This window comes from Actinia tenebrosa, unplaced genomic scaffold (genome assembly GCF_029948245.1).
Source record: "Actinia tenebrosa isolate PJP-AT-01 unplaced genomic scaffold, QUT_ActTen_1.0 PGA_scaffold8__29_contigs__length_14323225, whole genome shotgun sequence".
Classification (NCBI taxonomy): domain Eukaryota; kingdom Metazoa; phylum Cnidaria; class Anthozoa; order Actiniaria; family Actiniidae; genus Actinia; species Actinia tenebrosa.
Window position 1 is genome coordinate 8,069,531 of NW_028292585.1, and position 15,284 is coordinate 8,084,814.

General features: G+C 36.3%; 1 protein-coding gene across 1 annotated transcript; it reads left to right on the top strand.

Moving 5' to 3' along the window:
• Nucleotides 1–14,345, top strand: LOC116300487 (calcium-independent protein kinase C). The gene is made up of 16 exons (XM_089024088.1): nt 1–518; nt 624–672; nt 890–1,040; nt 4,512–4,546; nt 4,739–4,824; nt 5,489–5,630; nt 6,249–6,391; nt 6,848–7,093; nt 8,109–8,282; nt 8,582–8,673; nt 9,427–9,489; nt 9,610–9,748; nt 10,180–10,260; nt 10,896–11,003; nt 11,597–11,737; nt 13,332–14,345. Exons 1-16 carry the CDS (start codon nt 192–194, stop codon nt 13,473–13,475), a joined length of 2,121 nt encoding a protein of 706 aa, XP_088880214.1. The 5' UTR covers nt 1–191; the 3' UTR covers nt 13,476–14,345.
• The last annotated feature ends 939 nt before the right edge of the window (nt 14,346–15,284 follow it).

Consider the following 15,284-nt stretch of genomic DNA (forward strand, 5'->3'; position numbering starts at 1 on the left):
TCTTGTTCTTCCGTCCTTACTTCGATCGATGCTCGAACCTTGTCATCAGGAAAAACGCGACAGATCATCTTCGTTTATGAATCGGTGTTTTATTCCTCCAAGAATGCAGTTTGGCCGTAAATTTCCGGGTTGTTTGAGAGTGTAGCTCCAATACTAACTCACCGTCGTACGGGAATTGGAGTCGTTCTGATATGGTGGGCTTTACAGGGTCGCTAAAGTTGCGTATTTATGGAGCGAAGGAGTTGAAACCTTCCGCCAAATACCATTGGGGTGTGAAATTATCTGTAATCAACCCTTATTTGTTGGTCAAAGTGGACGATGTTCAAATATATCAGACTTCGTCCGGGACTAAAACTTCAACGCCAGTTTGGAACGCAAGCTGTGATGCAAACATCGAAAATGGGCACAAACTAGAATTCACTGTATTCCACAATTCGGTAATGCCTCCTGATCCATTTATTGCCAACAGCTCAGTGTTATTTGAAGAAGTCATCAAGACAGGGCTCTCGGAGTTCTGGGTAAAGTTTACTGAAATTCTCGATGCATTGGCTTATGATCTTTGTACATGAGATTTAACTTCGAAAGCCAGTCCTTGCTTGCTAACCAATGTCTTGTTCGTATAGATTCCCCTGGAACCACATGGCCAAGTTCATGTAAACATCGAACTTAAAAGTATGCACTATTCTTGATATATGACTACTATTCCTTTGAAGTTTGTCCTTATTTTTGATGGTGGATCGTCGAGTTCAATAGTATTTATAGTTGCAAGGTTATGAAGTGAATACAAACAGCCATCTAGGTCACGTCTATTAGGAAGAGCTTGCTTTGTACTGTCATGTATGCCATTCTTGTTTCACTGGTGGCTCACGCTATAATTTTTGTTTTGCAGCAGCCCATCGTGTGTTTAAAGAAAACCCCGGTGGAATAAACCGAAGAAGAGGGGCCATGAGAAGAAAAATTCATCAAATAAATGGCCACAAATTCATGGCCACTTATCTTCGCCAGCCAACGTTTTGTTCTCATTGCAACGACTTTATTTGGTGAGTAAGATTATTTTTTATTGATATTTAGCATGGATCTAAAATGACTGCAGACAATATCTAACTTCCTGGCTCAGTACTAGATATAAACTGGTGTCTTCAAATCTATTTGCACCATTACTACTTCAGCTACTAATTCAACATGGCTGCTTTTGCAACCCTCCATTGGCTACCGATACCAGCTTTTTTTAGCATAACAACATGCAGCATTACTTGATGGCGATCGAGTTGATCTTCTAATCCATTGGAGTTTATTGTCGAGATTTGCCATTTTGCTATTATTGTTGTGTGAATCTGCATTCTTTGTCCGATTTTAAGCTGTCTTAAGATAATGTAGTCCAAATCCCCGTTCAAAGGGAAAGGATAGTAGCGACTCGAGTCGAGTCTATATGTTTATCTTGTAATATAGCGTACGAGCGACGCTTTTCCGTGTGCGATCACACTGTTTACTTATTTTTAAGAACTCGGTAGATGTAGTATACTGTAGATCAACTTAGCTCTGTATAAGATTTACTCACTGCTTGTTTGTAAGACCATCATTTTTTGTGAACAAAGACTTCGTAAAATATTCATTCGAACCGTACATATCACCTGTATATATATGTGTTCTTACTTTTCAAGTCATGTTTCAATATTCATTTTACTAATAATTGAAACTACAGCCAGCAACGTCAGAATTATCCCTATATAGCTGGAAAGAATTCTATCATGATTGAAGTTTTTATTGAAAAAAAATCCAAACCCATTTCATTTTTCATTTTTCATTTTTTTTCTTATGATAAAAAATTACCATAATATTGAAATTACCTTCGACTCCTGCAGAACCCTTTAAAAATTTTCGTAGAACGTGTCTAGACAATTTAAAGTCATTTCCAAATAATTTTCTATGTCGAATTTAGAATTATTGTTAAAAAATAATTTCAAATTTTCGAGGTTGCTCATATCGGCAAGTTTAAATTAGTTATAGATTTGAAATTTTAATATCACCTCTTTAAAGTATAGCATTATTTTCAATAACTCAGAATTTCTGATTTAACTTTCTAAGCCACAAAATATTATTGTGGGAGTAGGAAAATGATTTCTGTTTTTATGACTAGTTTTGTGACTTTCTATTCATTGACTTTGTAAATGGTTTTAAGTTTATATTGAATGGTTGTTGCGAATGGAGAAACTTCATTCATTGAATTGTGTTTGGTCATGATCACAACACAGACAGTTTTAAGGTTCAATAAGTCTGTTTAATAAAAAGTCACTCAGTGATAAAAAACAAATATAATTAGCAGTGAAATATTTTTTGGAAGTATATTCGTAGAAAGTCACCTAGCCAAAACCTATCTATGTAAAAGAAATATTGTAATTGTTGAATTTATTAAAGCTGCATTACTTATGTGAGCTAATTTAGAATCAGGATAGGATAAATTTGATGGGTTGAGAATTATAATTTATTAGTTATGATAATAATGGTACTTTTGAAGGATTTTGTTTAGACTTGAGATCAATACAATTTCTGTGTTCTTTAGCTTTACTTGAACATAAAAATTTACTATACACTGTAACTTATAAAGCAAGCATAATTGACTATTTTTATTGTTTGGTTAAAACTACAGAGGGGAATTTCTATCAAAGGTTATTGTCTTGTCAATATGTTGTTAAATTTAACTAGATAAACTTCACCAACCTTGTACAAATTTGCTCTCACTCACCACAAGTAAAAACCCCATTTTCAGCTATCATATTTGCCAAAATTTTTTCAATCAGTCTTGTTTAGTAAGGGCAGTACTTAATAGGTCTATAGCTAACAAACCTGTGGAATTGTTCCATGATTAATTGAGAATTTGTTGACATTGTTATGTTTCATCAGCAGGTAATTTAATTTAACTCCATGTAAGAAAATTCTTAAATACACACACTATTTTCTTCACAGCTCAGTATTTTTAAATTCCATTTCTTCATCACATCCCCCAAAAAAGACATTTACTTGAAAGCTGGGGAAACATTCACTTGGTGACATTTCCTTGAAAGTCTAGAAAATAGAACTGAGCCGGGGAAATACTCACGCAGAATTCCTATGAATAATAAACGAATGGTTATTGAAACAGGGCAAGCATTATGTCATGTAGTTGTCAGTTACTCATAACTGTAACGAATAAACTGATTGCAAGAAACTGGCATTTATGATATTTTGCTAAAATCTTAAGAGGTATCTATTTTTTATCTGGCAGATAAATAGTTCATTTTGGTATATTTTCACGGCTTTTGCTTCAAAAAATATCTTGATTTCATTCACAAAAGGTTTAGCTTTCCAAGCTTAGTTGAATCATGGATTGTCAATGTACTGTACTTTTCCAGACCATTCCCAGCCTTTTAAGTCATGCATGCAGACATTCATGTACACTGTAGCCTTATGCTTTACATACATGTACATGCAGATCAAACCAGTATATATATACATGCATATATACACAGTTAATTTTCATTTTGGGAAATATTCGCAGTAATTTTTATTCGGAATTTGGGATAAATACATTTTCACATTTTTCTCGTAGTCAGAAAATAGAGAAAATCAATAGTCAGATTAATTTTTTTAGAATTTTTTTAAATTTTGCCAAACAATGTATTTCATAGCTAGATGGACATAATGGGAAACTAGGATTATTAAATAACTATGAATTCTTAAATAATATGAATATAGTGATGCTTCAAATTTGATGTATTTTGAAGTTACCAAATGTATTGAGACAATATTCCAGACTTGTTATCAAAAGTCATTAACTTTTAATATAATCTTAATTATAATGTCTAGAATTTTTTAAAATTTCATTCTTACTGATTAGAGAGAGTACCACTTATGTTAATTATACTACAAGAGTTGATATTAGTGTTCATCAATAGTCCAGTAATTCTCTTGGCATTTCTTTTTGAATGACCCTCAGGGCTCTGTTGAATGATGGTACGTGGATAGCACTATCAGATGGATAAATCTTTATCTAATGGATATATAATAAGTTGATGCTGTTATCCAATAAATTGATGAACTGGATAAGATTTATCTGTCTGATGGTACTATCCACCCTTCGTACAACTGGGTCCAGGATCCAATGTTTTTCAACGTTTTTTCACAAGCTAGTCATCCATTTTAATCTTTCCATATTGTTTTGCAGTTTTATAAATCTAGAATATCTGATTATTCCAAACTTTTGCACATATTTTATAACAAAAACCTTTAGGAACAGTTTTAATAGACCTCTTTAACTTGGAAGTAATAATTATGTTTTGCCCATTTCAGATCACTTTCCATTCTCTAGAGCATTATTTCTTTGTTTAATAGTTGTGCATGAAAAGACTCATGAATATAATGGTACTATCAACTCAAACAATCTTATTCTCAAGAGAATGACAGAGGTTTATTCTGTATGCATCTCATGATCATGTTCAACTGATATGTACTTATAGAAAATTTTTTTCTTGCAGGGGAATCGTAAATAAGCAAGGATATCAGTGTCAAAGTGAGTAACCAGATCTGTCTTTTGTTATTTATTCTGACCATTGTCAGGTGGGGGGATGTGGGGGGGGGGGGGGGGGGGGGAAGGAGGGGGAAGGAGGGGGAGAGAGATATTGATTGTAAAAAGATATTGGGATGTAATTTTGTTCAGGAGATTTGCTGGGTTTTCATAAAAAAATCATGCTTTTTCCTTCAGTATGCACATGTGTTGTACATAAGAGATGCCATACCATGGTTGTTACAAAATGTCCAGGAACACGACAAGACCCAAGCAGTGCAGAAGTAATTCATTATATACTACTATAATCATTTAAACTTTTGTTATTACCCTACTACTTGTATATAGAGGGCCATTGAGTCAAGGTGACAAGAGAGAGAGAGATGAAGGGTGGATGGAGATGGATGAGGAAAAAATGCATTGCGTAAATTTAAAAATTTTTTATTACAGTATATATTAATAAAAAATGTCCATAGAACCATAAATGTTTATTTTGATCAAGCAAATATAAATAGACTGCAATGAAATAGCTTAATAAATTATAATGAGGGAGTGTTTAGTATTATGAATGAATGAACAAGTTAACAAAATTTTGAACGAATGAGTGAATAAACAAATGAATGGATGGATGGATAGATGGATGGAAGAATGCATGAATGAATGACTGAATGGAAAGATAGAAGAAAGGATGAATTTATGAATGGATGAATGCATGCATGGGGTGTAAATAAATGAATGAATGAAATGGCAAGAGCATGTAGGTGTATGAAAAAATGGCTGGGTGAGTCACAGGTGGGTAATCATGACTTTCTGATTCAAGAGAGAGCAACTGAAAAACAATAGAGTAAATGAGTTAGTAAGTGGACAAATGAATGAGTGAATGAACGAAGCAGCTATAATTATAAAGTTACATTGGGATAAAATTTCTATGGATGGTTGTATTTTCAGGTAATCTTTGGCAATGGATCATTTCGATTTAAGATGGATGTACCACATAAGTTTGCCGAACACAACTATAAGCGGCCAACATTCTGTGAACTTTGTGGTTCTTTACTCTATGGGTTACTTCGACAAGGAGTTCAGTGTTCAGGTTTGTAACAGAAAAACATATTTTTGTGTGTGTGAATGTGTGAAACAATTGTTATGTTTCCTAGGTAAACTCGTATCCAATAAACTGGTGGTAGGTTACCGCCCTTTACATTACTATGTGGCCACCCCAGACACAAATTGCATCATGTAGTTTGCAATAGACTGCCGTCAATCAAACACCTCATTCTACTTGGATGTACTCAAACTCTTTGCAATCGCTTTCTGAACTTTCTTTCGTGATATCTGACTGAGAAAGTTTGATAGAAAAGCCAACTTACTGATCCAAACGTGTATAAATGGCGTCAACATGAAAGATTGACGGTAGTCTATTGCAAACTACACGACTCGATTTGTGTCTGGGGTGGCCGCGTATTAATGCAAACGGCTGTAATTGGACGAATTTACTCTGGAACAGGGTCAAGGTTCAGAGGGCTCAGGGGCACATCCCTACCCTCTAAACGGACAATAGTACCCCCTGGGCCTGTCATTTTGGCCTGTAACATTGAACCAGAAATGAAGTATGACCAAGCTAAAACTAATTTAACTAGTTTACCTAGCAAAGAGACAGAAAAAAGCAAGTAAGTTAGTTTCAAATTTATACTCTCTCTGTTTTTTCTAGCTTGCAAGATGAACGTCCACAAAAGGTGCCAAAATTTGGTTGCTAATAACTGTGGTGTTAACCCTAAAGAAATGGCCAAAACACTAGAAATAATGGGGTTGTCTGCAAATGAAATGCATGTTCAATCAGTTCATAGCAAGAAAGTAAGTAAAATCTGTTGTTTACATTTTATCACTTTTTTTTTGCTACATGATTGACAGAGACTTAAGTCAAAATAGCTCAATCTGAAGTAGACTTTGTAAACTACTGCTAATTTGGGGGCCACAGGTGGTGTAGCTGTAAGAGTGCTCACCTTTTATTAAGGCAACCAGAGTTTGAGTCCCACTGGGCTCGGTGTTGTATGTGATCAGATCTAGAGTTGTTTGTAAGTTCTCTCCTGAGCTTCAAGGGTGCCCCCCGCCCCCCCCCCCCCCCCACCCGAAAAAAAATCAACTGTTAAATTCTAATTTGACCTATTGGTGGCCTTATCAAGTGTTGGGCTTTCCCTCCACCATGGAGTGATAAATCCAATTAGATTACACTAGAAAGATTTATGGAATACATCATTAGAGTTTGGTTCCAATTGTGTGATTTATCTGCTATTAAATCTTTTATTTCAGTCATCAATCACATCGGTTCCCTCTGTTACTGGTTCAAACATGAATGCTGGTAAAGTCATGCCAGGTAGAACACAGTCAAGTCCAGCAATCGTTCAGCCCAGTGGAGACAAAAACGGTGAGCCTGGGATGTTCCATATGCAAGATCGCAAGACATCACCCGGAGAAAGAAGAAGAATCTTAATCAGAAAATTAGCATTACGGGACTTTACTTTTTTAAGAGTTCTTGGTAAAGGCAGTTTTGGAAAGGTTGGTTTCTTTTATTTTTTATTCAGTTAACTGTGTGGTATAATATGATATTTATATGTATATATAAGTGTGATCCAAATAATCATGGTTTAATAGTTGGAGTGGTTTGATATAACTGCATGGCTGATCTGGCCTAAGGATAGGATGCAGAAACATTCAAATCTTGATAAAAGCCTAAGATACTAAAGACTGGTCTTCAGAATAATAATATATTCTTATGATTTTCATAACATGAAAATAATTATATTTTTTGCTCCTTTAAAGTGCCTATAACCTTTATAGGATTATGATCAATTTTGATTTTCTGTGTGTTGGAGATGAATAAACAAAAAAAATTTTTCGATTGACTAAATATCCTTGGAGATATAACGCCCCAAAAGTACAGTTTTGCCACACCCCATCGATTTGGGCGGGATAAAGGGAAACTGGGACCGAGCAGAGTCTCGCTGAGTGGTGACGTCACAACAAGAACGAATGTTTTGATAAGCAAAGATTCTTACTAGTTCTTCGGTCAGAATATGAGAAAATGCCAACTAGATGTGTTGTTGCTGGGTGCTCAAACACCCCAGATTTTACAAAAGGTATATACTTGCTTGGAAGCCGAGTCGTTCTTGTTGTGACGTCATTCGACACCAACTAGGTACCAGACCTTGCGATCCCGTCCAAATCGATGGGGCGTGGCAAAACTGTGCACTTTAGGGCGTTATATCTCCAAGGATATTTAGTCAATCGAAAAATTTTTTTTGTTTATTCATCTCCAACACACAGAAAATCAAAATTGATCATAATCCTATAAAGGTTATAGGCACTTTAAGTGTTGTTTAAATTTGTTTTGGATTCATTATTTTACAAATTCATCTCAAAATTCTTTTTTTCTTGAGGCAGCCCATCTAGATGTATAAACAAAATATTTCCATGCAATTATTGCCCATTGTTTCTTTTGTCTATTGCATGACTTTTAAGAAGAATTAATTTTTGAACCAACTAAATGTTTTTAAATATAACTTGTTCACAGGTCTTACTAGCCGAGAGAAAAGGAAGTTCAGAAGTGTATGCTATCAAAATTTTGAAGAAAGAATCAGTTTTACAAGATGATGATATAGAATGTACAATGATAGAAAGAAGGATTCTGGCGCTATCGGCTGGACATCCATTCCTCACGTCATTACACTCGTCGTTCCAGACAGAGGTACAGCAGTGTACAGGAAGTGCAAGTACAGGACTGTGTGAACTTGTATTTCTTGGAGGAGGGGCCACCAGGGTGGGTTGGGGGGGGGGGGGGGCCAGGGGTGGTGAAAGGGCTGACTAGTCCCCTCCCTCATTTTGCCCAAATTTCTCAGTATATCGTTAGTAACAGTCACCCCCTTTTTTCTCGAATTCCTGGTAAACCTTTGTAATAGTGACCCCCCTTCTAAAATTCCTGGGTCCCTCCCTGGCCAATCACATTAACCTCAGCAGCTAAGCTTATGTTTGTGATATTGTTTGTAGGCTAGACTGTTCTTTGTCATGGAATATGTGAATGGTGGTGATTTAATGTTCCAAATACAAAAAGCAAGGAAATTCGATGAGAACAGATCGAGGTAAGATAAGCCCATTTTTGTTGTGAAATGTGATCATCCAGGTGAGTGTAGTCTTGAGAAAGACTGTTGTTGGTGGTGACTGACATTTCGACAACCTGTTGAACAAGCCATCTTCAGAGTCCAGTGATTTGGTCGTAATGTAAACAGTAATTTATTTTTCTGTCAGTACCAATTCATGGTGCCTTGTTATGGATGCAATACTTTTACCTTAGTTTTATAATAAGAACAAGTGACTTGAAAGCTTTAAAAATTTTTTTCAATATATATCCTGATATATATATATATCCTGAAACAACCAATAATGAAACAACCTTGAATTGGAATTTAGTGCGTTAGGGTTTTGAGGAAGAGGAAAACCAGAAAACCTGGAAAAAAACCTTGAATAAGGGAGAGACCTATAAAAAAACCTACTTACATATAAGGCGAGTGCAAGCTACCACCGCACTACCCTTGATTAGACTTATTTTTAAATTCTTCAATTCACCTACGTGTATTTCCTCTATCATTTCAAGATAACATAAGACAGCTAAAACTTTACAACATTGGTAAAATGCTCCGCAGCAACCTCTTTTATTTGATAAAAATGGAAAATTGACATTTAATAAACAACTCATTTTTCTTTATTGCATGTATACCTGTACATTCATTCCTAGAAACTAACCCTCTTCTGTAGAAGGAAATTTGAGGTTTTAGTTACAATGAGAAAGGCAGTGAATGCACAAACTTAAATTAGTTTATGTTTACCATCTACAGGTTTTATGCAGCGGAAGTAGTTCTTGCATTACAGTTTCTCCACCAACATGGAGTCATTTACAGGTACTTATTTGTGCAAATGTGTGCAATTTCTTATAAAGTTTATATGGATGTATGGTATGCACTCTATTTTTGGTTGTTATTACCATTATTAATTTTTTGTATCTTGCTGTTTTATTTCAGGGATTTAAAACTAGATAATGTGTTACTAGATGCCGAAGGTCATGTTAAACTGGCTGACTTTGGAATGTGTAAAGAAAACATGGCTCCAGGCAAGACAACAACGACATTCTGTGGTACACCAGATTATATTGCACCGGAGGTGAGAAACATGATGTAGGTTAGGACTTATCACTGTTAACAGTGCTACTGTATGTTCTGGTCGAGACAACAGTAGCAACAGGGAATTAGGCAATGGACCCAGTGGCGGATCCAGGGGGGTCGAAGGGGTCCACGGAACCCCCCTTGAAGGTTTGATCTTTTAGGTAATAGAAATGTTGCTTAAAAGTATCCACAAAGATAATGTTGAACACGAAATAATAGATATTTGCTATTATAATGTTTAATTTACCTTTAAGTTCCGTTACTAGATAGTAAATTAGGTGATTAGAGCCAATTTTTTTGTCAAACATCGACTAAACAAAAGAGAATTATACACAGTTTAAGAAACGGAACCCTGGACTTTGAAAAAGTGGATCCGCCACTGGGACCAAATCCTAAACTAAACAATTTCTTTATTTTCTTATAACGCAGATATTACAAGAGCTGCCGTACGGTTTCTCGGTTGATTGGTGGGCCTTGGGTGTTCTTATGTATGAAATGATGGCTGGACAGGTAAAGGAAGTGATTTGGAAATATTTTGAGGGTTAAACATACGGTCAGTGTACTTCTTGATCTCAGACGTAATGCTCTTCTGTGCCATATCTTTGTGTACTGTTAAGCAAGGCTTGACAGGATGCATTAGTATGAATACAATCAAGTTTTTTTTCTGTTCTCGAGGGATATTGTCTTAAATTGGAAAGCATTTCGCCCAAAAATGAATTTGTTTTTTAAAATTTCGATTCCTTTTAATGTCAACGTAAAAGAATGTGAAAACCATAGGATTTTTGATAACGTGAAATAAACGTCCAGTGAATTTCTTCAAAGAGGACACTTAAGCTACGGACGCACGGTTCAACATTGCGCGCAATGTTGCATGGAATTGATGTTGCGAGCCATGACACACGACGCAATTTGTTGCACGCAACGTTGCTGGAGTAGAAAACTATCCTACTTCAGCAACACTGCCTGCAATGTTGCGCGCAATGTTGCACCGTGTGTCCGCGCCTTAAAGTAGCTTTAAAGTTGATAAAGTGAGGGCATGACTAACTGACAGAATTTAGCGTGTTAAGTTTTGCGGAGTGAGAAAAAGTGGTAAACCATCTTGTTGGTCAGTCGTGGTAAATTTTACTTTATGGTTTTTTTACCAGCCTCCTTTCGAAGCAGAGAACGAAGAAGACTTATTTGAATCGATTTTAAAAGATGATGTGTTATATCCGGTATGGTTGACTAGAGAAGCTGTTTCAGTTCTAAAAGGGGTAAGTACGAGATACTTCAACCCTAAGTTTTGCAAATAATATTTGTCAAGCTTTCGACCTAAGCGGTCATGGACCTTATCACACGGCGGCCATGGTTATCCTCATGAGAATATAAACCTTTGTTGAACCGTATGAATATATCGTCAAGCACTTGAATGCGAGGCCTTGCATTGTGGAATCTATTGTTCAAACCAACATGGCTGCCGCGTGAAAAGGTCCATTTGTAGGACTACTTAAATATTGATCGTTGGAAAAACAAGCAAACAGAATGGAGTGCGTGCGCGAGACTTTGTTGTAGTGTTCTAGCTTACTTACAATGTGAACTAATTTAGAACGCCCATCCATACCCTAATAAGAGCTCGTAGTCATCATCATGCATCGTCATCAACATCAAACGGGAACTATAAGGTCTATAAAATCATTTCATTCATCATGATTGCCATCATCTTCATCACCATTGCTTTAGCATCTTCGCATTTCTTTACTTGCTTCTTACTCAGTCCGACGAATTAGAAGAATTAAAGATTAACGTTTGAAACTTCGATACAGTGGTCAAGTTTCTTTCTTATTGACTTGTTTCTTTTCAACTTCAGTTCATGACGAAAAGTTTCCACAAGCGACTCGGCTGTGGCACGATGGGTGAACAGAGCATTAGAGAACATCAGTTCTTCCGACCAATTAACTGGGAGAAACTCGCAGCACGGCAGGTGGCGCCTCCGTTTAAACCTAAGATCGTAAGTATTCTAAAGAAACATCCTAGTCGCTTCTTATTTACTTTGATGCTATACACCAAATCGAAATATGGCAACCGATTTGAATAACTATCGTTCTGCACTGACTAGCGAATGACTAAAGCCTCATACGTACCAATACGCTTTTATGTTTCAACGTGAACACAAGGCTAGTCAGTCCAGAACAATAGTTATTCAGATCGTCGCAGTAATTCGTTTCGGTGTATGCATTATGCAAGGCACTGAGTTGGAAAAAAAAAACCTCGATCCAATAAAAAGACACGGGATTTTCTCCTGGCCACAGCCATTTTTCACCCTCACAAACACAGACAAACTCCGTATAATTTCACATAAGAAATTTAATAAAACGTGCAGACATTATTATTGTAAAGTTTTCGTTGCGGACTGTTTAAAGTGTTAAAAGTCTTTTAAAAACTCTTTTAAAAAACGCACAGACTAATTTTCAAATCTTGTTTATGCCGCACTGAAAACATTACGAGTTCAACTCGTTTCTCTAAATGCTTTCTAATTTTAAATATTTTGGGCGATTCTTGGAGTTCTTGCATGTCCTTGATTAAAATCCTACATTTGAAATCACGAAGTGATGGATGGATTCCCTTCTTTGAAAGTTTCACTATTTCTATTTATGCTTATCTATTTGGAGCAGATCTTTTTTTATTCCCTTCACTATTGAGTCTCTTGTGTTTTATCGGGTTCTTTACTAAGCGTATCTAAGTCTCTACTCCCATTGTCTCCAACACTAGTTTTATCTGTTTCTAGGTTATTTTCTTGGCTTGTATGTTTATGATCAGTTTTCTGCTGTGTTTCTTGGCCCATCTCATTTTTGTCCTTATGTTGTCTCGCTTCGCCCATGTCTTGGTTTCTTGACTCGTTGGTTTCTTGTTCATCGGAGGTACCTTGTAATTCATCTCGTTCTCGTAAGATCTTCATCACAGAGTCATTCTCCGCATTGTAAACAAATCGTTTGCCGTCACTTACCTCCTGTTCGTAAGACTTTCCCTTCGTAATCTCCGAATGAACTCGTTCGGTCAGTTCTTTATTCATCTTGTTCATAGCATCTGTAGATGAGCGTGCGGATTTTAGCGCTTCAAAACTTCTGTCGAGAATAAGGCATCGATGCGATGGGATTTCCTCAACTTCAAGATCTGGTAGTGGTTCATGTTCTGTAACGAACTCTGATTCCCGTCGCGATTGCCTTCGCGGTTGACTATTGTCGTTCATTTTGAGTGCAATTCACCAACTTTCTGGTTGGAAAAAGTTATTCATCTCTAAAGTGTGTTTTATGATGTCATAGTTTATTGTTTCTGTGACGTCATCGCGCGAGCAGTGTTAGGTGCGCGCAAGGTGGGCTGAAGCATTCCTCAATACATCGTTTTATATTCCTAAATACTTGGTTTTTCATTCATTTTGTTGCCTTTTCATTCATTCATTTTTTCTTTCTTTCTTTTCTTTTCTCGTTTTGATTTGTATTCCATGCAAGTCCTAGCGATTCCTATTCCAAAGCTTGATGCTACTGCCACCTCTATTCTTGGTTCTTTTACCATGAGTATTGATATCCTATTGCTTTTCATTTCAGAAATCTCGAACGGACGTCGGTAACTTTGACACAGACTTCACTCGAGAAGAACCTAGGCTGACACCAATCGATAAAAACGTTATTACAAACATCGACCAGAAGGAATTCAAGGATTTCTCTTATGTTAATTCGCGTTTCGTTTAGTGTAATATAGTATGTCTTGAATTTGACGCCATGCATTTACCCGTCATGCTACGCAATCTTCATGTACAGATATGGTCATGAAAAGCTGTTTAGAACCAAGTAATCTGTATTATTCATATATGGTCACGTGCCATCTAGCTAAAACCACGTGGTCTTCACTGAAGTTAATCTGATTTGCACAGGCCCACGTGATAAAGTTGTGTATTTAAATGTGGTCACGTAAGACTATCAGAATCACGTGGTCATCTTCACGTGATCATATGTGAACTGAACTTCTGTTTCACAGAATAAGCCTTTAAAGCTGCAAGTCAATTGCAAATTGTTACTTTAACTGATTCCCTTTAACAGATTATTTGTTCAGACGACTTGGCCAAACATTAATGATCTAATATCAAGCAATTTTTTTTACGACTAGGATTCGATTTTTTATTTTTATTTTGTAAATGTTGTTTGCTTCTTTCACTCTAGTTCATCTACTATCTAAATGACTTTCGTTAAAACAAATCGGAGATCAAATCTAGATAACAAAGTTGGCCTACCTGTATTTTGCTTTGTATTGAAGAAAGTACTAATTAAATTGGGCTGCCTTTGTTGTGTAATTATCGAGGAAGATTCAACACCAATACAAAGGTAACCCAAAGATTTTCTTAACAAAGCAAAGGACCAACTTTCCGAGAATGAATACAACATGACTGGCGAATATGTTTTCAATCGTATTTGTAAATAATCCACCTTATTATGCTAGAGTAACGAGTATTTTTAGCGTTAATTTAATTTTCGACAAATTTTCAGGCGTTTTTATCTAAGGCAAAGAATGTACAATTCAATAATATTATTTTATCGAGTAATACAATTAATAGTTTAACGTTATTCCTTAGTTTTTAGTTTATCTTTTTTACAGGGACTTTTGAAGGTTTGGGTGGGGAAAAAAAAAATGCACAGGAGAAAATGAACTAAGAGAAGGAATCTCTAGTATTCATGCTTATTCATTTTGTCTTGATTTACTAATAAGTATATACATCTTTGCTCATCTTCCTCTCCTCTGCGACCGCTTGCCAATCAAAGACCTCTGTATACGACCTGATCCGACTCTTCTTTTATTTCAGTTTAAAAACTGACATTCCTACTCGACCTTCGACCTTTCTACTCGACTTTCGTTTCGAAAGACATCTAGGCGACCACTTAACTTTCAGGGGATCAAATTTGAAAGTGTTTCCAGTTGAATGAATGAAGGTAAAATGTGACACTTGGGCATTGTACCTCTAACCCGCATTCCGTTTCCACATTCTACTGCCTGGCATTAGCGACACTGCAATATTCCTCTCAATCCATTGAACGTTCTTTGACGATGGTATCTGTGAGATCAAGTTTAAGGGCGTTGACTCGGAATAGAACTCTTGTATGTGACGTCGAGGCAGCTCAAATTGGAGGACAAAACAACAGAATTTCAATCTCCTGCAAATTGGGAACCTATTGCTATGTTTCCCAAATTGAGCTGCATTCCGACGTATTGTAAGGGGCCTATACCACTCCAAGTCGTGAGAAAGTCCCTGTATATTCAAATGTAGAGTGAGAAAGTTCTGTTCCTGTTACCGAAATATCGCGACTAATTTGAATACTTATTCTGGATTGACTGGCCTCTAACACATGTTAAAACGCTTTTATGTTTCCTCTTGAAACACGAGGCTAGTCAGTCCAGAACAGCAATTATTCGAATTGGTCGTCATATTTCGATTCGGTTTATAAACTAGTGAGGACTGTTATGATTCGGCTATTAAAATATATTAGGTTATTTTGAAGTGATAAAAA

Bases quoted from the DNA above. Each gene is read 5' to 3' on its own strand.
- LOC116300487 (XM_089024088.1), top strand. From the start codon at position 192: ATGGTGGGCTTTACAGGGTCGCTAAAGTTGCGTATTTATGGAGCGAAG. The intron at 8,674-9,426 runs GTAAGATAAGCC...TACCATCTACAG, and splicing joins TTCGATGAGAACAGATCGAG to GTTTTATGCAGCGGAAGTAG. The intron at 11,738-13,331 runs GTAAGTATTCTA...TTTTCATTTCAG, and splicing joins CTCCGTTTAAACCTAAGATC to AAATCTCGAACGGACGTCGG.